Here is a 22324-nt window from a genome sequence, read left to right as displayed (position 1 = left end):
ATTTCTCCCCTGCCAGGCAGCCGTCCCAGTCAGACAGACTCCTAGCCTCCACTCCCCACGACCACCTCCTGTCTGCCTCACCCCTGCCAGGCAGCTCCCCCACCCGGCCCTGCCAGGGCATCTCTGCGCTCACCCCTCAGCTGGCCCTGCCAGGGCCGCCCCTCCCTTCCACACACATCCTGCATGCTCTTTGGTGAGCTCACTGAATGGTCTCCTTTGTAAGCTCCAGCAGAGCCTCACTTCTCAGCCTCCTGCACAGAATCCAAGACCCAGCCCCTCCTGCTCCCATCAAGGGACCAACAGGTGTCGTCAGTGAGGGGCCCTTACCTGGATCTACCTCCAAAGCAGTTTGTGCTGGGGGGCTGGTGTCTGCTCTCTGTAGCCAGAGCCATACAGCTGGGATCCCTCCCAGGCGGCTGGGACCCTGGACAATAAACAAGCGGGAAAAGGAGAAAGGAGTGTGAGAGGCTAGGAGACACGTGGGCTGCTGGCTGCCTCCCAACGAGGGAATCTGGAGAGAGAACAGCCCAGCACACTGGGGTGCAGGGACACCTGCCCCTCATGCTGCAAATGCAACTGATACGGTGTATCAAGGCCCCACGATACCCCAAGGGTCTCCACACAGGGCCTTGCAGGGGATTTGGAAGAGTGATGGCCCAAGGGATGGGGGCTAGTAGCAGCGGAGTTAGGCTACTTTCCACAGCGGCGCTCTGCCAACGCCCCTTCGCCCCAGGCCTGGCTCCCCAGCGTCAGTGCTGCCAGCCCTGGGCTCTGCGCACACAGCTCTGCCAGAGTTCCTCAGTCTTCACCTGCAGCCCCCACTTCTCCAGGCTTCTCAGAAGCCGAAGCTCTCAGGCCACCCCGTACAATGGTTTTCTCTCAGGCCACCTGTATCTCGCCGTGGCTCGGAACCCGGCACACGTGGCCAGTAAATGCACCAGCCCAGGGAAAATCCTGCAGCGCAAGGAAGCCCTGCTCATGTCAGGCAGGGAGCGGGCTGAACGAGCGCAGCACGTGACAGAGAACGAGACGCCCTGATAGCAAACGCACCAACGCATTGCTGAACTCCTCACTCTGCCAGGCATCATCCCACTCTGCTCCCTCCCACCACAGGGAGCCCTGACGGGCCAGGCTCACAGCGAACCCATCGCAGCCTCCCAAGGCCCAGGAGAGATGGGAGAGGGGATGCAGAGCCCAGGCAGCAGCAGAGGGCCCAGAAAACAGCTGTACCCTTCACTTCCCTGGGGGAGGAGGAGACCTTTTCCTGCAGATCCCACAGCTCCCCTCCCGGGCAGAGCCACTTCCACAAGCTCTTGGGATAATCCGTCAGCACAAGGGTGAGCCAAGCCTTTGGGCAGACTGCACGGCGCTCTAACAGGCTGAGCTGGGGGCCTTACCTGGGAGAGGAGGTGGCTCCTGGCTCTCAGATGTTTGTTCACAAGTCCTTACAGCTGTGATCTCAGCCCTCCCCCACCGCCCGCACTCACCACCTCATGCTCGGAGCAGCGGCCTGCACGTGGAGATGGGCGGCACTCACCCTCTGTCACGGCACTGCCATTAGGCAGGCTTCCCAGATCAACAGTCGGCCCGTCCAGGAAAATCGTCAGCTCTCCGCCTGAAACAACGCTGCCTTTGTTCTCCGTCTGCAGGTTCAGGGTCAGCTGCGTGTTCTCCACTGGGGAGATGGAAGGATGGGGAGAAAGAGACAAGCCACAGTCACCACTACCTGAAAAGTTTCACCTAATTCTAGGTTCCACACCCTGCCCCACCATGGGGGTTTAGACTCTCTCCATATGGCAGGAGGAGGAAAAGATGAATTCCTCAGCTTCCGGCAGGGCCAGGAGCTGCCGGGACACTGGTTGGCTCTGGTCCAGTTCCCATATACACCAAACCAGTGCCCCAGCAACACTAAGCCACCAAGCCAGACCCTCAGCTCCCACCAAGGGCTGTCCCCAGCCCACGGGCCATGGCCTCTTCCTTCCCACACAATAGGAGGCAGGGCCATTCCCCCTGCACTGTCCAAACCTCCCGATGATTGAGGGTCCGGAGCCAGTACACGTCCCATTGTGAGCAGGCCACACTGTACCACCACCGGGCAGACTGGCCAGACGGGGTCCCAGTGGCTTTCGATACAGAAGACAGGATCTCGGGAGTGTGGGAGATGGTGGAAGCGGAGCGCAGGGCTCCAGCTGCTAAGCTGCTTGTAATCATAACTCCTTCAGACAGCAAAGGCCTGGCACCTCGGGGAAGAGAGCGGCCGAGGGTGGCTGGGAACATGGAACGATCCCACGGCTGCACACATCAAGTCACCAGGGTGCTGGAATGGCCCTCACGTGCCCGGCCAATCGCAGCTCTGGGAGATTTGAGAGGGCCCCTCGCGGTCACTTTGGAGGATTCCGGACGGCAGCGCCTTGGGTTGGACCCTCTCCCCACCCAAGAGACTGACAAGGCAAGTGGAGAAAGAAAATCCCCTTCCTCAACCCCAAGGACCCGCTCTGCTGAGCGCCACAGGAACCAGGCTGCTCCCACCCTGGCCACAAGCCTCTGGAGACTGCCCGGCCCCAGCAAGGGGCACACTAGAAACAGAGCACAGCACGCGGGTCCAGGGGGCTGCAGGGCCCAGTTCGGCCTCACGTCAGGCCTGCAGCTTTGCTTCCCCCCTCGTCTGACAGCCAAAGGCTCTTGGGAGGTTGACGAGGTCCCACCAGCTGCAGCAGGCACAATGTGGCCAGGCACAGAGCACGGCACCTCAGCCTCGCCCAGAGCTTATTAACCTGAAAACACAGCTCTCCATTCTCCCCTCCCAGAGCCAGGGGACCCGGGCAGAAAAGAACAGGGGAGAGGAAGTTGATTAGCAAACTGAACGACCAGCGGAGGCACAAAGCAGGGGCTGAGAGAACAGCATGCAACTACCAACGTTCACTAGCGTCCCTTATAACTGGGCTCTGCTCCATCTCACACACAGGCCTGTCAGCCAGCTGAGCCCTGCTCCTCTGGGCCCCTGGGGCAGATCCCCTCAGCCCCATCACAAGGCGGAGCCAGAGCCTTACGTTACACACGTACCAGCAAGAAGAATCCATGGTGCCCGTGAGAGCGAGGGGCTAACAGCACCAGTCAAAGCAAGGCACACGGTAGGCGGCAGCTGTGCACCCCACCCCCATTCCCACAACCCCTGCTACAGCGGGCTAGCCGCGCCTCTGCAAAGTCTGCCAAACTATGGAGCTTCTTGATGAACTGGACCAGCCAGGACAAGATGACAGTCAGCCTCCAGGTCCCGGCCACGGGGCAGGATTTTGATAGTAACAACAATGCCCAGCTATGGCCAGTGAGCTTGGAACACCCGGCTAAGACACAGGAGGCCTCAGGTATTTGGCTGCCCCAGCCCGGGACACCAGCCCAGATGCCTCCCGACTACTTTGCTCAAATAATTTTTTTATTCTACACCACTACTCATCGCGTTTGTTTCCTTGGTACCCCGACAGCCAGTCTCCAGCTCAGAAGTGAGGCAGCTTGGCAGGGGCTAAGAGAGGCAGAAGCCTTCTCAGCTGCTCCGCATGCGGCGCCTGCTGGTTCCTGGGCTTCCAGCCTGGCTCTCACCAGCAGCGCTCCCTGCCTTTGACAGCTGCTGGAGCTCAGGGTGCAGAACGGTTCGCGTGCGAGCGCCGCGTTCCCATGGTCAGCTTTCTGAGAGGTCCACCACGTGGGCTGAATGCTGCCCGATGTCTCCATGGCTCGCCCACGAGCAGCCTCACCTCCATCCTCCCAGCACCACTATCCTTGTCTGGGAAGCTGGAATGGAGGCAGAGGGATCACATGACTTGCCCAGGTCACACAGGTGGACCACGGCAGAGCTGAGAACTGAACCAGGTCCCTGTCTGTTTCCTCCCTTTCCAGAACATTCAAGCGCTGTCAATGGCTATCGCGAGACCAGCAAGCCCCAGGCCATGCCCAGCTCCGGAGTTGGATTGGGAGGGGCCTGGGGCTTTTCAAACTAGCCCTGGGGCTGCTTCTTCCCCAACAGCAATGCACCTGGCAGTGGCTGCCCCGGCTAGCTGGAGCTCAGGCCAGGAGGATTTCAGCTTCCCAGAGACTAACGCTGCATCGCATGGTAGTAAAGCGATCACAGGTATGGTAACAGCAGCCACTCTCCATCCTGGGGAGGACATGCTCTCACCACCCAGCCACGCTCAGGTCCAGCGCCTTGGGCAGCTGCTTGGTGGTGTTTGGGGGATTGTCAGTGCAGCTGTAGTGGAATTTGCAGAGGACATCAAAGCTGGGTGGCCCTCTGGAGAAGAGAGCCAGGTGGCGAGGAGAGAGCAGCGAGGGCATCGGGTGAGATTTGGTGCCACTAAGTGCCAAGCCCTGCAGCCAGGGAAAGGAAACAAGCCACTGGAAGACAGAGCAAAGCAGCAGCAGGTTTATCACCTCCCAGTGCCGCAGGCAGTGCTGCCTGTGGAGTGCATCAGGCTGTGAGCTCTGGGGAGGCGATGTCACTCCCTCAGTGTCTGAACCGTGACTGACCCCACGGTGGGCACAACAGAAAAGCTAAACAGGAATAAGACGTTCCCAGGTGACTCTTGACGGTGGACCACAGCAAGGACAGACTGGAGCCAGCTCAGGAGATATTGGTGGGTGCTGCTGGAATTGATCTGCTCTGGCTTCACCCAGGAAAGGGGAGATCTGGGGAGTCACTGGAGGAGTTCCTCACTGGCTTGAAGCCTGAGCCAAACAACAAATGCTTCGGGGCCTCCCCTGCCAGGTGCACGAACTACCCGGCAGCCCCCTTTCCAGAGGAGCTGAGCAGCGGTAGCACCCATGGATTTCAATGGGAATTGTGAGCACTCGGCTCCCAGCTCAGTTTCACTTGTCTTGAGGAGAGGGGTCCCACTGGCAGGGGGAGGCCTGGGCTTCGCAGGGCTTTCCAAGCACATCTGTTTGCAACAGAACCAGTGTCTGCCGAGGAATCCCAGGCTTTTAGCTGCATCTGACCAGATGAGGGCCATGCAGAGAACAGGCCAGCCTGGTCTGAGACTGAGCCAGCCTCCTCTCCTGACCCACTCTGCCATGCACAATTCGGGCGCTTCTGAGGCCGAGAAGTAACAGGACCCGTGCTTACACCATGGCTATGGCACAGGCTTCCACAAACGCCACGTGCTGGAGGCAACCAGTCCTGAGATCGGCCCCATTTGCATGCAAGTCTCCTGGCCCACCTTCCTGACAGACTTTCTGTAACTCTCAGCTCCCTGGGGCCAGTGGGGGGCGACAGGCACTATGGGGCAGTAGGATGAGTAATGCTCTCTCAAATTTTGTGCACGCACCACCTCAAGTTTTTATGTAGCCGACTGGCATCCCTCAACTCAGAACAATCCTTTCCTAACTGCTTGCTTTTAGTATGAGCAGAAAATCTTCCTGTGGGTAAAGCACAGATCTAGGAGTCACAAGCCCTGGGCTCCGTTCCTGACCCTGCTGCACACTCCCTGCATGACTTTGGGCAAGTCACTTTCTCCATCTGTACAAAGGAGCCTCCCAGGGGAGACCATTTCATTAGGCTATGCAGAGTGCTTTGAGATCCTCAGATGGAAGGTGCTGCAGAAAACAGCAAACCCCTTTTCACCGGTCACTGCCTGCCATAAGAACTCTGCTTCCCTCAAGCTATGGAGAAAGCCTGCCCCGCACGCTCCAGGCTCGCTCCTTTGTGAGCGGCTAGCAGCAAAGCGCACGTTGCTCTGCGGGCTACACAAGCCCTCATTGTGAAGGCTGTCTCAGCGTAAGGGGGAAGTTAGTCAAGTAGCAAAGACAAGGTGTCTCCAACTGGAGGATGTGAACCTCCCAGCCGGCCTCCTCCTCTTCCTTGCCTCCACCCCAGCCTTTTTTTTTTTTTTTTTTTTTAAAGAAAATAAACACTAGTCGAACCTTCCATTCCCTGTCCCTGTTCGGCACACGGGACGCACAAAGGGACCTCGCTGCTGCACCAACAGAGGGTCCCCTCAAAGGGTGAGCACAAAGGCAGCCTGTGTCCCAGCAAGCAGCAGCATGTCAGAGGGGTTATTAGTATTTTGGGAGGAGGCCAGGGGTGATTAGGTCCTGAATAAGGTCTCAGTTCAGCTGCTCCCAGTGCCTTGCACACAGCATCAGCACTCCCATTTAGTGAGGGCTGGCTGGCAATTCCCTCCCAGCCCATTAAGGGGATTTACAGTTCCAAGAAGTAAAGCTGGTAGCAGCAAGTGTGATAAAGGCTCCAGCGTTGAGCCCACACCCAGAGGGAGCTCTGGTCACTGCACACATCTGACGCAGCTCATTGGCGTGAGCATCACAAAACTTTCCACCAGGGCTGGGGCGGGACCGGCTCCTACTGGAGGCCTTTTCTCCACAGGGAAGGTGGCTTAGTCCAACCCGCATGTAGACAGAGACCTTCCGACAGGAGCCTCCAATACATGGGTTTCCTGCCTATTTACTCATCTTCAAGTGTGCTTATCACATTGCCATTGCGAGCTCAGACCTACGTCAACTAAAACAATTCCAGTGTAATCAAACCGGACCCAGCCACCTCCTCTCAGGGAAAGCCCGGCATGGGCTGAGCTTGCCAAGCACTTGAATGGAAAATGGGTCTAAATCCCTTAGACCAGCGATACTCGGACTGAGGCTCACAAACCGCAAGCGGCTCTTGAATGGGTCTCCTGTGGCTCTTCACAGCATGATATTAAAACCCTGGGATTGAATTATTAACCCGGGGTGGCCACCCTGCACCTGAGAAGGGCCAGAATTTACCTACGTACACGGCCGAGAGCCACAGTAACACATCAGCAGCTCCCCATCAGCTCTGCCCCGCCTGCCAGCGGCCCTGCTGATCAGCACCTCTCCCTCCTTCCCCATGCCTCCTGGGGGGAGGGGAAGGAGCGAGGCGTGGCAGGCTCAGGGAAGGGGGCAGGAAGGAGTGGGGCCCTTGGGGGAAGGGGTGAAGTAGGGGCAGGGCCTGTAGCAGAGTCAGGGGTTGAGCAGTGAGCACCCCCCACCCCCCGGCACATTGGGAAGTTGGCGTCTGTAGCTCCAGCCCCGGAGTCGGGGCCTGTACAAGGAGCGGCAAGTTAGTTCTGAAGAGCCGCATGTGGCTCTGGAGCCACAGGTTGGCAACCCCTGTATTAACCCATCGAAGTTATTAACCAACCAGGAGGCTTTTACTAGGTTATTAACCAATTGTAGTGGGTAAAACAACAACTCTTGGTCAGTCATTTGGCTGTGAGAAGAATATACATAAACTCTAAATATCTCCCCGTCCGACTGTTTAAACCTATAGTCGGACACTAAATGACAATGAATTCACCCGACCATGGCTCTTTTGGGTAATGCCGATCGCTAATTTGGCTCCTGAACCACGAAGGTCTGAGTACCGCTGCCTTAGGCCACCGAGAAGGCCTCACACGTGGGCTTTACACACTGCACTCTGAGGGGCAATTAACTCAGCCTCTGTCAGGCCAAAGGGAGAGGCAAACCCCAAGGCCAAGGGCCCAGCCCTGAAAATGCCTTGGCCCCATGTGTGCAAGTGCAGGCAGCGATGGCAAGGGACAGCAGATAACGACAACGGTGTGCACTAGTCAAGTGTAAGAGACCTGGCACAGGTGGGGGAGGAGCCATGCATAGAGGATGGCAATCGGGGAGCAGGAATCGCGAGAGTCAGGGACAAAGTTGGGCCATGGAGACCAGGTGAGATCTGAAGTCACAACAGGCCTGAAGTCTGTGGTTGCCCAGACAGCTTCCAGGGACTAAGGGGCTGTTTAATTGACACTCCGGCTCAGGCTGCAGCTCTAGAAACCTGGCAGGGTCCTAGACCCCAGGCTCCAGCCCAAGCTCAAACGTCTACACTTCAGTTAAACAGCCCCTGGCCTGGGCCGGCAACAGGGTTTTAACTGCCGCGTAGACATGGCCTGAGGCCATCATCCACGAGCCCTGCATCCTTCCTCCTAAAACACTGCAGCAAAAGGTAAAGCACCCAGCCCCTACGTCTCATCCTCAGAAGATGCAGCTGGTTACCTGCTGAACAGCCGTGTGCATGACAGAGGAACGGGGGACTGAAGGGCCAATACCAGAGTGGCAGCACTTGGCCCTCCGGCACCCCTTCACTTTGCAGCCCACAGGCAGAGAGATGGGAGCGGGGCCTTTCATGCAGGAGAGCGAATTGGGCCCTGCCCAGGATGTGCACCGAGGAGCAGGGTTAGCTGCATATCAGCCTAGTCCCACTGGCCATTAGCTCTGCAGCATGAGCGGAACAGGAGTGAATTGGAAGGAAACGCAAAGCAAGCTCAGCGAAGGCCTTCACTGGGGCATTCTGGTTTGGCACAGCAGCGTTTACAAAGTTATTGTACAGGCGCTGACAGAGCCGACTTGTTTAACATTCATTTCAGGCAGGCTACAGATTTGCTTTTATGATTCTCTGCTAAAAGAGCCTTTGCTTCAGCGAGCTCCTTTGACAGCACATTCATGAGGAGGGGTCGACTGCAACTTCCCAGAGGCCTGGGGGTTTGTTGCTGGCTTCCTGAAAGAATTCCTTGAGGTTGTGGCTCCAGCGGTTCTGCCTGAGGTGCAGAACGGAAAGCAAAGAGCGCGCTTTGCAGGAGCTGTAAAACCCTGGCAGATGGTGCCACTCAAGAAACAGGAGCCTGTTGATGTAACTTGCAACCTGAGCAGCAAGCAATAAAAACAAGAGCTTTCATTTGTAGGCTGCAGCCTCACACGTTCGAGTCACTCCAGGGCCTGCCCTGCTGTCCGCAGCTCAGTGAATTGAACAAACACAAGGGCGGGGGGGCGGCATGGCCCCATATCGGCTTCCATGAAGCCTCCAAAGCGAGGCCACCCGGGGACATTCCTCCTGCCCAGCACCAGCAGAGCACCTTCGAGTCCCCACAGCATCAGAACAAAGAGCCTCTTCTCCAGCACAGCGGCAGAGGCCTGGGGCAGGGGGCTAGGCCGTAGTAAATTAGCGGTTTTAAAGGACCCTTGGGAGCAGCTCCACAGAAGGCTGCAACTTGTTTTCTATGACTAGGCCCTTTTTCCCCAGCGCTCTGTCCCCCCGGCTGCTGTGGCGCAGCCGTGCCGTGCCAGAGGAGAGGCCGTGCCGAGCGTTGCAGAGGAACCTGCCAAGGCAGTCGGGAGAGAAGCATGTTTGAAAAATGAGGTTTTTGGAAAAGGAACCCATTTTGGAAGCTCATTTCTCACACAGCCTGGTCTGTTAGCGCCAAATGGATTCCATTTGCCAGGCCTGAAAGCCGAGGCCCGGCGGGTTCTTTGCCAAAGACACAAGCCCGTTTCTTCCTACAGTTTCTGAAGCTCACAGCACTCATCTGGAGGGACAGAGGGAGCTTGGGCACAGTCCCAGCACGCAGGAGACCTAGACATGCTGCCATGGCCTTTGTTGAGGGGGAATGACGCTGACATACTGCTGGAGAATACATAGCTGGGGGACCAACATTTGTCCTTGACAGCTAATAAAAACGATGGAAACACCCAGCCAAAGACTTTAAGACACAGTTAAGGTTGTAAGTATGTATCAGTAACTTATAAAAAGTCTTGGCAAAGCTTTGCACCCACATGGTGACTATCACAGATGTCTGCCTAAGTCTGCAGACAGACGGATAGGACAGCCTGTAGAGGAGTGAAGGGCCCCTAATCATCTCAGAGGTGTGTTGACTCTGAAGCCTAATAATGATCATTGAAATGGCAATAAAGTTCACTATTTCGCTGCTAACCTAGACACATAGGGAAGGACCAGGAGGGTTGTTCTGCGAAGATCTGCACAAGTGGCAGCAAGCGGAGTGTCCTTTCAGCATCTCCACTGGGGGGAGGCTGGTTTGTGGGCTGGGCTTAGTACAGCAACCCCTGGCCTGGGCTGTGTCAGACGGCTAGGGAACGCCAGTGGGACTGACTGGGCCGGGAGCATAGGTCACCGCGTAGGAAGGCTGTGGGAGGAAAGTGTGACCAGCTCAGATCCCCACCCTCATATGCGGACGCCTGCTGGCCCTGGGCCCCACGCCAAACAGCCAGAGTAACTCCACTTGGTGCAGGGCTCTCAGTGCCCAGACCCAGGGGCAGCCCCGTGGCCACTATTCCACTCTGCACTGGATCCGCCCTGTCCCCACCCACTCCTCACTCCCGGACCCTCTCCAAAGGCCCTGCACTCCCTGGGAACCTCAGCCCAGGGAAGCCACACTTGCAGGGGGAGAGCCCTGGAGCCCTCCATTCTGGTCCAGTGTTCAGAGGAGCACCTTCCAGCTCCCAGGCAGCCCCTTGCAGACACAGCTGTGCGCTGTAGCTTTAAGACTCCTCCCCTCACAGCCCACTAGGTCGGGGGGAAACAAAATCGGACACTTTTTTCAGTATGAGCAAAAACAGCCAGTTGCCTTTTCCATTCATTTTCCACACGGCCCCCTGGGGACACAGCCCACTGAAAGGGCTGATTGTGCCCCTGCAAAGGGGCGCGCACAGGTAGGGCGGGAGCAGACAGCACCTCCAGGAGAACATGCATGGCACTTGGCTGGTCGCCGAACGGGCAGCTGGGGACCGTGGGTCGGGCCTGCCAGGCTGAGATCCAGACCAAGCCGCCATCTCCAACACACGCAGCACAGCAGCACTGTCCAGCTCCATGCATGGGGGACAGGGACACGGGCATCCGGCATGTCAGAGGGTCCCCACAAAGCCCCTGGTGATTCTTCCAACCCCATCCAGAGTACATGGGCCTGCTCCTGGCAACGCTGCCCAGGGAGTGTGCTGGGGACACTCACTGCTGGCAATGCCCAGGAGCGACTCAGCCTAACCCCTGGCATGAGGGAGAGCCTGGCTAAGCGCCGTCTCCCTCGGGGGAGAGGAGGCCCCTCTCGGCTCTCAATGCAAGGTTTGTCCTTCGAGAGAGGCTGAGAGCTTTGCTTGGAAGAGACAGAGCAAACCTTCTCCTGCCCCACGCAGCCGCTAGCCCAGCCCAGGCCCTGAATGGAGGTCTTTATGCAGCCGCCACCACCACGGGCCACACTCGGGTGACCACAAATGGCAGCAAATAGCTGTGAAGTTTGTGTTTCCCTGCCGGCAGTGGCACCCTGGCCAATTAGGGTATGGCTTCCATCACACACCGGCCCCGAGCGCCCGACAGGCCCGCCCAGCCTCACACAAGGACGCCTTGTTCTCTCCCGGGGCCAGGGATTCAGCTACCCCTTCTCTATGGCACACACCTACCGAGGCAGGAAATCCTGCAGGACCACGCTGGAGGTTCGAGGTAGAGTGAGCTCAGGAACAGCTAGACCCGGCTGGTGAGATGGTAGCACCATGGGGAGGCAGATGCCGCTGCCCGATGCCAGCAGCTGAGGAGGCCCCAACCCCCATGACAAGCCGCTCCCTGCTTTCTCCAGACAGGGAAATGAGGCTCAGGAAGAAAGCAAAGGCCAGGCCAGGCGTCAGGGCCCCAGAGTAGCTTCCACTCATACGTACTTTTCCCACCATTCTTCTTCAGGATGTTACACAGGCTGATGGAAGCTGTTCCTAGCAGCTCGTTCCTCAGGGTGTGGCAGCTCCAGACCTTCAGATCCAGGTGGCTTTGAGCTGTGACGTTCCTGGAAGGCAAACCAAGAGGAGGGCTGTCATCTCCCCACCTGCTTCTCTGATGCCAAGCTAGCAGAGCAGGACCAGGCATGCCAGGCACAGAGGGCAGAGAAGAGGCCAGGGCAAGGCCCTTGGGACACCCAGGCCCCCACTAGCTTCTCCATCCAGCACAGCACATGCACACCTGAGCGTGCACCCTAAGCCCCTTCCAGCCAGCCAGTGGCAAACGTTCCAGGCTTCCTTACGCAGCACGACCCAGTGCAGAAGTAGGGAGCTCAGTGCCAGCTCTGGGGTGCCTGCATTAGCCCCAACCCCCTGGAGTCCCCAGGGGTTCTTACACGATGAGGATCTCATTCCAGAACAGCTCAGAGCTCCCAATCCGCTTCCCTGTCTTCTTGGTCTCACTGGGAAGTCCATCCACCATCACCTCCACGTAGGAGTTGATCCGGGACTGGCGGCTGTGCACCTTGGGTTTCACTGACACAACTAGGCAGAAGGGAAAGAGGCAGAGAGTCACGCAGCTGTAGGCAATATGCAAGTTGTCCCCACCCAGAGAGGCCCAGATGCCACACAGCAGCTGCCAGCCCAAGAAACCAGGGCCCAAGGTTTACTACTGGCAGCCGGGTCTCATGGGCCAGACAGGCAGACATGTCCTGGAGACCAGGGAAAGGCAAGGCCCCCCAGCCTGGGACCCAGAAATCCCCCCACCCTGAAGGGCACCCTAAAAAGGGAATAAAAAACAGGAGCCGTGTGAAAAGAAGTGCAGACAGAAGTCAGGGAAGCAGTTCCAGGTATCTGGAGCCCCCTGGTGGCCTTAACAGAGTTCTGCACACACTCCACCTCCCCTAAAGCCAAGGAGACCAAGGCATCCACCGGTGATGGCCCGGGGACAGAGGGAGAAGGGGAAAGCTGGGCAGACAGCCAGACAACTCCCACGGCTCACATTGCCTGGACATGCAGGGAGACCTTCCAGCCTGGCACCATTCACCAGCACCAGTTTCAGAGGAAGCCCCAAGAGGCTGAAGGTTTGACGATAGGGAATGCACCCTCCAAGAGATAGCCTCCCTGGCTCTGCCTCTGCCCGCAGAAAGACCCCATCCTTCCTCCCCCGACTCTCCACATGTCTGGGACTACGAGGCTGCCAATCCCCGACCCGGGGGGAAGCACCAGGAAGAACACATCTTTTAATCTGCACTCTGCTGCACTGGCCCATTGGGGTGAAGTCCATGAGTGACGCTGACGGGCCAGATGCCAGCTCCTGTCTCTCCATGGTAAGACTTACAAGGATTCAGAAGTTCACATTGGTTACTGGCTTGGTGACACCTAGTTACAGAACACCCCACCCCACACTAGCCCGGCAACAGCTGAGTGGGCCAGGTGGGCCCAGTCAGCTAATTAGGCTGCAAACAGGGGAGTCTTAGGCTGGAGGCAGCTAATTAGAGAGGCTCATGGGTGCAGGAACAGGCAGGGCCTGTAAAGCCAGGCAGTGGGCTACAGACTGGGCTGCTGAGAAAGGGCAGTCACTCCCTGGGAAGAGGGAGGAGTGTTTGGGGCAGTTGCGAAGGCTGCAGGAAGGCAGGCAGCAGCCACTCCTGGGAAGAGGGTTCTGGGAGCTGCCACACCCAGAGAGAGAAGGGGAACCAGAGAGGTAGGAAACAGTCCAGGGAAGGCAGAGAGATGAGCCCAGAACTGCTGACTGGAGGAACTAGAACCCAGAGATGAGGGCAGGTCCGGGTTCCCCTATCAGCTGCTGCGAAAGTGGCACCGGGGCAGTGACGGGGCAGACTGCCTAGCAGTGCTGATGGACTGAACCCCGGAAGGGGGAACACAGTCACCTAGCCAGAGGGCTAAGTCACAAAGACAACACTGAGGGTCCTGGAGCCGGAGGAGCTGCAGACCGCAGTTGGAGTGACGGCGTGCAAACCGCAGACTGGGGTGTTGACCTCAAGCGCTAACCCCAGAGTGGCCAGGAGGAGGCACCAGCCCAGCAGTGAGTGGAGCACCCTGTGACAGGGTGGCTGTCCTGTTTTTGACAGTCTCCCCAGAGGTAGGCGCTCACAGACATGGGCTGCTCCAGACAGCATGACCCCTTGCATTCTCCTGGGCACACCCAGTCTCTGGCTGGACTGGTGCAATCGCAGCCTTCACTCGACAATTACTCCCCCCCCAGCCACAGGCTCAGGAGTCCAGGACTAGGGCAATCTCCCTTCCCCGGGGAGCAGGTGGTCACTGACAGGTGCTGCTTGTCTGAAGCTGGCAGGCTGTCTGGGCTGCTGGAGAAGGAAGTTAGGACAAGACAAGCCACACTTGAAAATCCACATTCCCCAGCAGGACCAGAAGCTTCTGGCCTAGCCAGAGTGCCTGCTTCCCCATCTCACAACCCCCGGGGCGCCCACTGCAGCTCTACTCACCTTTCACAGTGAGCTGGGACTTCTCACAGGCCAGCCCTGCCGTGGCCCTGCTGGAGCTAGCAGATGCCATGTCATCACCATGGGACTGGAAAACAGACAACACCTTAGTACAGCTCCATGCTACAGCCAGGCTACCTCGGGGCTGGGATCTCCAGGGATCCTGTCACTACCAGGACAGGAGACCCCGGTGTGTCGGGGATTCAACAATGGACCAGCAGTGAACCACCCCCTTCATGTGGTATTGGGGGAGCAAGCAACGTTGCTGCATGGGTACGGCCATCTTCTACAGGTGTTGTGAGAACTGGTCTCTAACTTCTGCCTGTTCAGGAATTTACCATGCAAAGTAGGTCAACTTATTTTCCATAAAGAACGTTATAAAGAAGTGGAAGAGAGCCAAAGAGAGTAAACAAGTCCCCACAAAGAGCCACATAATTCAAGCACTAGGCTGAAAACATGGTTGGTAAAAACAGAAGATATGGACAGAGAAATTTATGAACGAACATTGGGATGTCAGATATCAGGATTAATTGCTGGACAAATAATAAGGGGATGGGCTATGCCACACCCCACTCCTTTTCTGAGTCCTCGATAGAGCAGAGAGAAGCACAGACAGTGGCTACTGAAGTGAGCTTCACCATCATGGCTGGCACTCCCACCATCTCCTGGGATACCGGGCATTCGTCATCCTAATCCTGAGACAGGTCCTGACCAGCCTGGACCAGAGAGGGGGACCCAGATAACATGGCCACCCCGACCAGCTCCAGGAAATCCCAACCACCACCTGGGATGAAACGGGATTGGACTATAGCAGCAGCTCCAGCCCAGCTAGCCTCTCTTTCCCCCCCAGGGCAGGACTGCCATCTTTGATGCCATCTAAGAGACCCAGGAAGCGGGTTTTCTCTCCAGCGTATAGGAACAAGGGACATAGTTCATACTTGACATTCCCAGGGCCTTAACTGGGTTTTCCTTCTTTTCTTTCTTTAATAAAAGGTTAAAACCTGTTGGCCAGGGCACGAGATTTCTATATACCTTGTTTAGCACTGTTTTTTATTGGACAATGGCAGGGTTATGTTAACACCTTTGGCCCATTTATTCCGTCTAAATTAATCCAACAGGGATCATTAGAGAGCCCCTGGCACCTGTGTTTCGGTCTGGGCAGGGGTTGGGAGCTGGGATAGCAGGAGGTCACGCCAGTCTGAACGGAGATGCTGACTTAATAGAAATGTGTCTCCTCATCTACCCTCTGCCCTGCAAGACCACTCAAGAGCCACGTTCTGCTGCCATAAGCACCCTCGGGGTTATTCGACTGGTCGTTTTTCATTCCGGTCTCGTACATACCGCACAGGGCTCCTGACGAAAGCTCGGCCTGCCCTTGACTTTTAAACACGGAATAAATGTAGATCCAGCCAAAGCAGCAGCTCTTCCCCTGCCTCAGACTTCACCAATCATCAGTCACGTGACATAGGCTGCTTACCCCCAACCTCCACTCCCCTCAGCCCGTGGCCAATGCCCACAGCAGCTGGGGTTTGCAAAGTGCCTGGCACAGGAAGGGCAATAAACTCAGGCTAGTTCAGACCTTTCAGGAAGAGCGTTCCAAAGTACAGAGCTTGCTCAGCCCGCAGGCCCCTCCTTTGATGACGGGTGATCAAACTCAAAGGCATCTGCTGATCACAACTCTGACAGCATGGCACAGGGAGAGAGGTGTCCCCCAGGGCTAAGAGGATACAGTTGCCTTCACTTTCTGCCCCACACACTGAACAGGGATGCTGGCTGCATTTGGCTGGTTTGTGACTAGTGTATGTGACTAAACAGCATGAGGATCCTTTAGGAAAGCCCCCACGGAAACAAGATTAACACGACAAACACCTGTCAGGAATGGTCTAGTTCAGTGGTTCTCAAACTTTTTTTCACAGACCACTTGAAAATTGCTGAGGGTCTCGGCGGACGACTTAATGATCTTTCCAAATGTTGTTTGTACTGTTAGCTAACTACTGTAAAGTGCTTTGGATAAAAGTGCTATATAAAAAAACTTAATTAACTTTTTTTGTTCTACAAACAAAAGCACACAACTCATATTTTAATATCAGTAGTCTTACTTTTTTAATGTGATGGACGTGCCCTCTCTCCCCCACCGCAGCAGCCCTCGAGCTGGGGGTCTCTCCCTCTCTCCCCCGCCGCAGCAGCTGGGGCTGGGCAGGAGGGGGGGGTCGCCCTCTCTCCCCCACCGCAGCAGCCCCCGAGCTGGGGCTGGGAAGAAGGGCTGTCTTTCCACGGCAGCCGCAGGCCTGGAGCTGGGGAAAGTCACCTCTTTCTCTGACTGCCGCAGCCCTGCACATCCCAAATTCCCCCCACTCCCTTCTTCTCACCCGACTGCCCCCTCCCACCTACCTCCTATTCCCCCCCAAGGCCACCACCTCACCTTACAAGTGCATCTTCTCCAGGGTCCAGGCACCTAATTGGTGCAGCCACGCCTGCTCGGCTCCACTAGTTAGGTGGGTGGCCCTTCATTCTCTCGTGTGCAGCTGCCCAGGCACTCCTTAGAGGGAACCATCCGCAGACCAGTTTGAGAACCTCTGGTCTAGTTATTACATAGTCCTGCCTTGAGTGCAGGGGACTGGACTAGATGACCTCTCAAGCTCCCTTCCGGTCCTACGCATGCATCTATGATTCTAGGTTACTACAGAGGAAATGAGGGGCCAGGCATCACATGGGAGAGTGTCGGGAGCCCTCAAGGGCAGCCCAGGTCTCTCTCATTAGGGTTTAGTTCCAGAAGGTGGCCTCCGCGTAGGTCCAGGCTCACTGTTAAGATCTCGACTGGCTGGATCCCAAGCCCCGCCAGATGAGATTCCCACTGGATGGCCCCTCCCTAATGAGTCCTGAAGACTGGGATTCAGAGCAGGCTCTTTCTGTGGGCCATGGGTCTCCTGTCCTCACTGACAGTTCTGCAGCATGGCTCAGACAAGTGGAAACTACCCTGGGTTATCCAGAAGTCTTTATAAATAGTCCCATATGACCAACACAAGCAGCAGCACTTGCACAGTTAGGAAACAGACGGATAACACTACGACAGCATTTTATGTCTGTAGCTCACCCTGACAGATCCCAATGCACTTCACAAGCTACATTCACAGAGCACCACCAAAATACAGCCACCTCTGGGGTGGAAGCAGCATCCAGGCGGCACACCACAACAGAACCGAGGGGTCATTTTGGCCAAGGACAAACATCCATTCCCCCGAGATCATCATGGGCTATTTAGTGGTTGTGCAGAGCAGAGGGTTAGATAATAGAAATAGGTCTCTTTAAGTCAGCATCTCGTCCCAGGTCCAAACCCTCTGCAGACCCCTAACGCCACCAAGTTATGAGCTGGTTGGGATGTACAAGACTGGGAACCAGCTGGCCCTCACTTGTGACCTAGGCTTTGGCCCCTGTACCCCATTCAAGCTACTCTGCATAAAGCGCATGCGTAACTAATGCCGGCTCACAGGCCTCTGCATTTGGCATTGAATACCTAGCTTCAGTTTAGCAAGAAGGCTGCACGCAGCAAGACTGCCTGCTCTCAGCAGCACACTGCTGCAGTAGGTGGACTTTCTGCAGCAGCTCCCAGCACATTCAGAACGAGGACTTGCATGGAATTACACAGGAGGTGAAGTCAATCCACACGGTATCTTTCTGTCCTAGACACTTCCAGGCCCGGCATCTGAGCACAGAATAGCTCTGCTGCTATAAAGCACCTTTATACAGATCTACCTGCATGCACATTCCGAGGGGATGTACTGCTTTGACAATAGCACTACAGTTAAAGGGCTACACAACTCACGTGTGGACAAGGCCTACGTGACTAAGAAGGTCACACAGGAAGGCCGCAGCAGAGCGGACAATGGAACCCAGGTCTTCTAGCCCCGGAGGCGTGTTGGAAGTAGGGTCACCAACTTTCTAGTTGCACAAAACCCGAACACCCTAGCCCCACCCCTTCCCCTGGGCCCCACCCCCTGCTCACTGCATTCCCCCTCCCTCGGTGGCTCGTTTCCCCCACCCTCACTCACTTTCACCGGGCTGGGGTAGGGGTGTGGGAGGGGGTGAGAGCTCTGGCTGGGGTGGGGCTGGATATGAGGGGCTTGGGGTGCAGGAGGGGGCTCCTGGCTGGGGCCGAGGGATTCAGAATGTGGGAGGGGGCTGAAGATTTAGGCAGGGGATTGGGATGCAGGAGGGGGCGCTGGCTCTGGCGTGGGGCTGGGGCTGAGGGGTTCTGGGTGTGGGAGGGGGCTCTGGGCTGGGGTGGGCGGGGTGATGGGCTCTGGGCTGGGGCCAGGGATGAGGGGTTTGGGGTGCAGGAGGGTGCTCTGGGTTTCAGGGGGCTCTGGGCTGGGGTGGGCGGGGTGACGGGCTCTGGGATGGGGCCAGGGATGAGGGGTTTGGGGTGCAGGAGGGGGTGCTGGCTCTGGCGTGGGGCTGGGGATGAGGGGTTCTGGGTGTGGGAGGGGGCTCTGGGCTGGGGTGGGCGGGGTGATGGGCTCTGGGCTGGGGCCAGGGATGAGGGGTTTGGGGTGCAGGAGGGGGCTCTGGGTTTCAGGGGGCTCAGGGCTGGGGCACAGGCTTACCTCGGTCAGCAGCAGGGCTAAGGCAGGCTCCCTGCCTGTCCCGGCACTGCATGTGCCCCGAAAGCAGCCAGCAGGTCTGGGTCCTAGCCAGGGGGCCAGGAGGCTCCACGCGCCACTCACACACAGGCACCGCCCCCAGAGCCCTATGCCCCCCCCACCTAGGAGCCAGACCTACTAGCCGCTTCTGGGGCATAGCACGGTGCCCCAGGACAGGTAGGGACTAGCCAGCCTTAGCACCACCGACCGGATTTTTAATGGCCCGGTGTGCAGTGGTGATGGAGCCACCAGGGTCCCTTTTTGACTGGACACCTGGTCACCTTAGTCGTAAGCACTGCCTGACCCTCTCTCTTCCATTGCATTACCTGGATTAATGCAGCTACTGAGGTAACCAAGTTCAGTAGTTTTTATGCCACCGCTACATTTTCAACATGCACCAAAGCTTTCTACTGAGAACACGTAAGTGCCCAGAGATGTCAGAGCAAAGCTGGGGGCTTTTGGCACCTGAGAGAGTGAGTGACATTGGAACGAGCATGTTTCTGCTGCAGTGATTAACAGTGAAACAGCCAAACATCACCGTGCCATTGGTAGATTTAAAAGCTAATGAACTGTTGATATGAATGGGACAGTTCACAACTCTCAAGGCTACTGATGCAAGCCGACTTGCCAAGCCTGCAGACAACAGGCATTGCTTTTCACAGCCAGAGGGGCTAAAGAGGTTTGCAAATTGAAGTCAGACTCTGGAGCACATGCTGGGGCAGGGTGGGGTGCCTGCAACAAATTCCATGGCCACAGAATACACAGGCCCTGCCCAGGGCACATGTACAACATACTGCAGGGCTGGAATCGGATCAGCTTCTGGCTTTGAAGTAAATGAAGTGTCACACACCTGAAACCTTGACCGGCTTCCAGGAGGGATGGCCTCACTCCCTTTCTTCCCTCTCCCCACCACAACTCAAAAGCTGCCTGGCTACTGCAATGGGGGAGGGGCAAAGAGTATCTGCTGCACCACCTCTCCCCCAGCTTCCAGCTGCATCTCCCCTCCACCTCCAGAAGACAGCTCCAATGCCTGCCTTTGCTGCTTAGCACTTTCCCCAAGGAACAGCAGAATTAAATTGACCCCCTTGTGTCAATTTCATTGCTGTCCCCAGGGTTTTGGAACAGCAACGCTGCAAACAGAGAAGATGAATCAGGACTCAATCCACTCCTGTGGAAGCTCTGAGAAGCAGCCATGGAACTATCTGTAGATTTAGAATACTTAAATACTCTGCCCAGTTCTGGTCACCCCAGCCCAAAAAGGATATAGTGGAACTGGACAAGGTTCAGAGAAGGGCAATAAAGAAGTTCAAGGCTATGGAATGGTTTCCATACAAGGAAAGATTAGAGCAGGGGTCTGCAACCTTTCAGAAGTGGTGTGCCGAGTCTTCATTTATTCACTCTAATTTAAGGTTTCGCGTGCCAGTAATACATTTCAACACTTTTAGAAGGTCTCTTTCTATAAGTATATAATATGTAACTTAACTATTGTTGTATGTAAAGTAAAACATTTTAAAAAACCTTATTAAGACGTTTCACTTAAAATTAAATTAAAATGCAGAGTCCCCTGAACCGGTGGCCAGGACCCAGGCAGTGCGAGTCCCACTGAAAATCAGCTTGTGTGCTGCCTTCGGCACGCGTGCCATAGGTTGCCTACCCCTGGATTAGAGAGAGGAGTGCTGTTCAGCTTAGAAAAGAGATGGCTAAGGGGGATAGGATACAGACCTATCAAATCATGAAGGGGGGGGGGGGGAAGAAGTGTTATTTACCCTCTCCCACAATAGAAAAACCTATTATTTTCATTGGGGGTCACCCAATGAAAAAAATAGGCAGCAGGTTTAATATAAACCAGAGAACATATTTTTGCACACAACACACAATTAACTTTGGAACTTGGCCATCACAACATCCTCTGGCAATGAAAATATAACAGGGTTCAAAAAAGAACTAGATAAGTTCAGGGACAAAAGGTCCATCAATGGCTATTTCCCAAGATGGTGAGGAATGCAACCCCATGCTTGGGGCAAGCCTAAAGCCCTGACTGCCAGAAGCTAGGAGGGGAATACAGGGGTGGATCCAACTGCCCTATAAGGTACATGACCTGAAACACTGATACTGTCAGAGACAGGATACTGGGCTAGACTGACCATTGGTCTGATGCAGTGTGGCTATTCGTATATTCTTAAATTGTGCCCATAAGCGAGAAAGACGTTAACACGTTATTTTTCTGCTACCTCCCCCCAGTCTGCTGCCATATGAGTGCTGAAAAGAGGCGCCCACTGGCTCTTAGCCTCAAAGAAGGACAGAAGTTGGCAGGCAGCCTGCTCAGCTCCCATCTGGGTACAGAGGAACTGCAAAGCTGCCAGTTACCAGCCACTCACTTGTGCACATGTTGAACCAGCACCATCTATTGTTTAGGACTGTGGCTCTCTCAAGGAGGAGCCGAGGTCAGAGTAACAGGAGACTCCTTCCCAACTAATGCTACCCTGGCCAAAGACAGATAGAATGTGAGCCAGGAATGAAACTCAGCAACAGATCAAGCATAATATTTGGGAAAAGGGGCTAACCAGCGTGGCAGAGCCTAATTTGGCAAAAGACCCACCTATGCATACTAACTAGGAAAAGCAAGTGGCAGGTGAGGTGACAGATGAGTAATTTGCTTTTGGGGTGGGATAGAGAGCCGCCTACCACAGAGAAACAGAGGGAAAGCCAGCAAGGGGAGAGGGAAAGGAGCACCCAGCTGAGATTCAAGGAGATGGAGAGGCCATGAGGCTGAGACATCGATACAACATGCTGATGCCAAGCTGCCTCTTTGTGCCCTAGTCAGACTAAAGCTTTCGAAGGGGACCCGCCTCACTCAGGTGGTGTCAGGTGTAAACGCTACTTTATCCCCACGGAGCTCAGACACCAGGACGCTCCTTTTCACTTCCTACCTGAGACCGGGTAGGAGACTCTCTATAAGCCCATCCATTCCTTCAGCAAAGGGCTGGGACCCAGCCTGCCTAGCAAGGCACAGACGCCCCATAGCCTGGCACAGACGCCAAGACTCGCGGAGACTCTCCAGCCGGGCGGGAGCACCCCACAAAACCCAACAGGGAAACCCCCGGTTCAGCAGCCCCGAGGAGCCCCAGGCTACAGTGGGGGGGGGGGGGAAGAACAAGGGACGAGGCCTTCCCCCCACCCCCCGCGCCGTGGCCATTGGGGGTAGCAGAGCCGCCCCCATCGCACCGGAGGTAGCGGAAGTCGCTCTGCCCCCGCCGGGGCGCCCGGGATTCGGCCTTAGCCGCCGACCACTAGGCGGTGCGGCCCAGGACAGCCGGGTTAGCAGCCCCTGGCTCGGCCCTACAGCGGGCTGGGCTGGGCTCTCCGCCCGGCTCCCTCCGTCCCCAGCGGGGCGCCTCGGCCGGCCCGGGCCCGACACTCCCGGAGCAGGAGGCCCGTGGGCGGGGAGTCGGGCTGCCCCCTCCCATGTGCCCGGCCGGCCGGAGCGAGCCCCCCCAGGCCCGGTCCCGCCTCCCGCCTCCCGCCAGCCAAGCTAGCCCGTGCCGCTGCCCGCTCCGTATTTACCGGCGACGGCTTCGCCTCCACTTCCGGCTCCTGCGATCGCGATCATGTGACACCGGCTCCCCACCTGACTCGGAGCCCGGAAATGTGTCACGGGGCAGCTGCGTACGGGGCCTGCGAGAACTATCGCTTCCG

At 56.6% G+C, this 22324-nt stretch overlaps 1 protein-coding gene across 1 annotated transcript in view; it reads right to left on the bottom strand.

Annotated features, from left to right (window-relative positions):
• WWP2 (WW domain containing E3 ubiquitin protein ligase 2) overlaps window positions 1–21876 on the bottom strand; it is an 83578-nt gene extending 61702 nt beyond the window's left edge. The window contains 7 exon segments of the mRNA XM_065567679.1: window positions 328–424; window positions 1398–1472; window positions 1475–1675; window positions 11470–11591; window positions 11919–12066; window positions 13992–14076; window positions 21854–21876. Of these exon segments, the coding sequence (XP_065423751.1) occupies window positions 328–424; window positions 1398–1472; window positions 1475–1675; window positions 11470–11591; window positions 11919–12066; window positions 13992–14061 (713 nt within the window). The 5' untranslated portion in view covers window positions 14062–14076; window positions 21854–21876.
• Window positions 21877–22324: the final 448 nt, after the last annotated feature.

The sequence above is a fragment of the Chrysemys picta genome, chromosome 14 (genome assembly GCF_011386835.1).
Source record: "Chrysemys picta bellii isolate R12L10 chromosome 14, ASM1138683v2, whole genome shotgun sequence".
Lineage (NCBI taxonomy): Eukaryota > Metazoa > Chordata > Testudines > Emydidae > Chrysemys > Chrysemys picta.
Note: the sequence above shows the minus strand (reverse complement) of the source record. Positions and strands in the feature narration are given on the sequence as shown.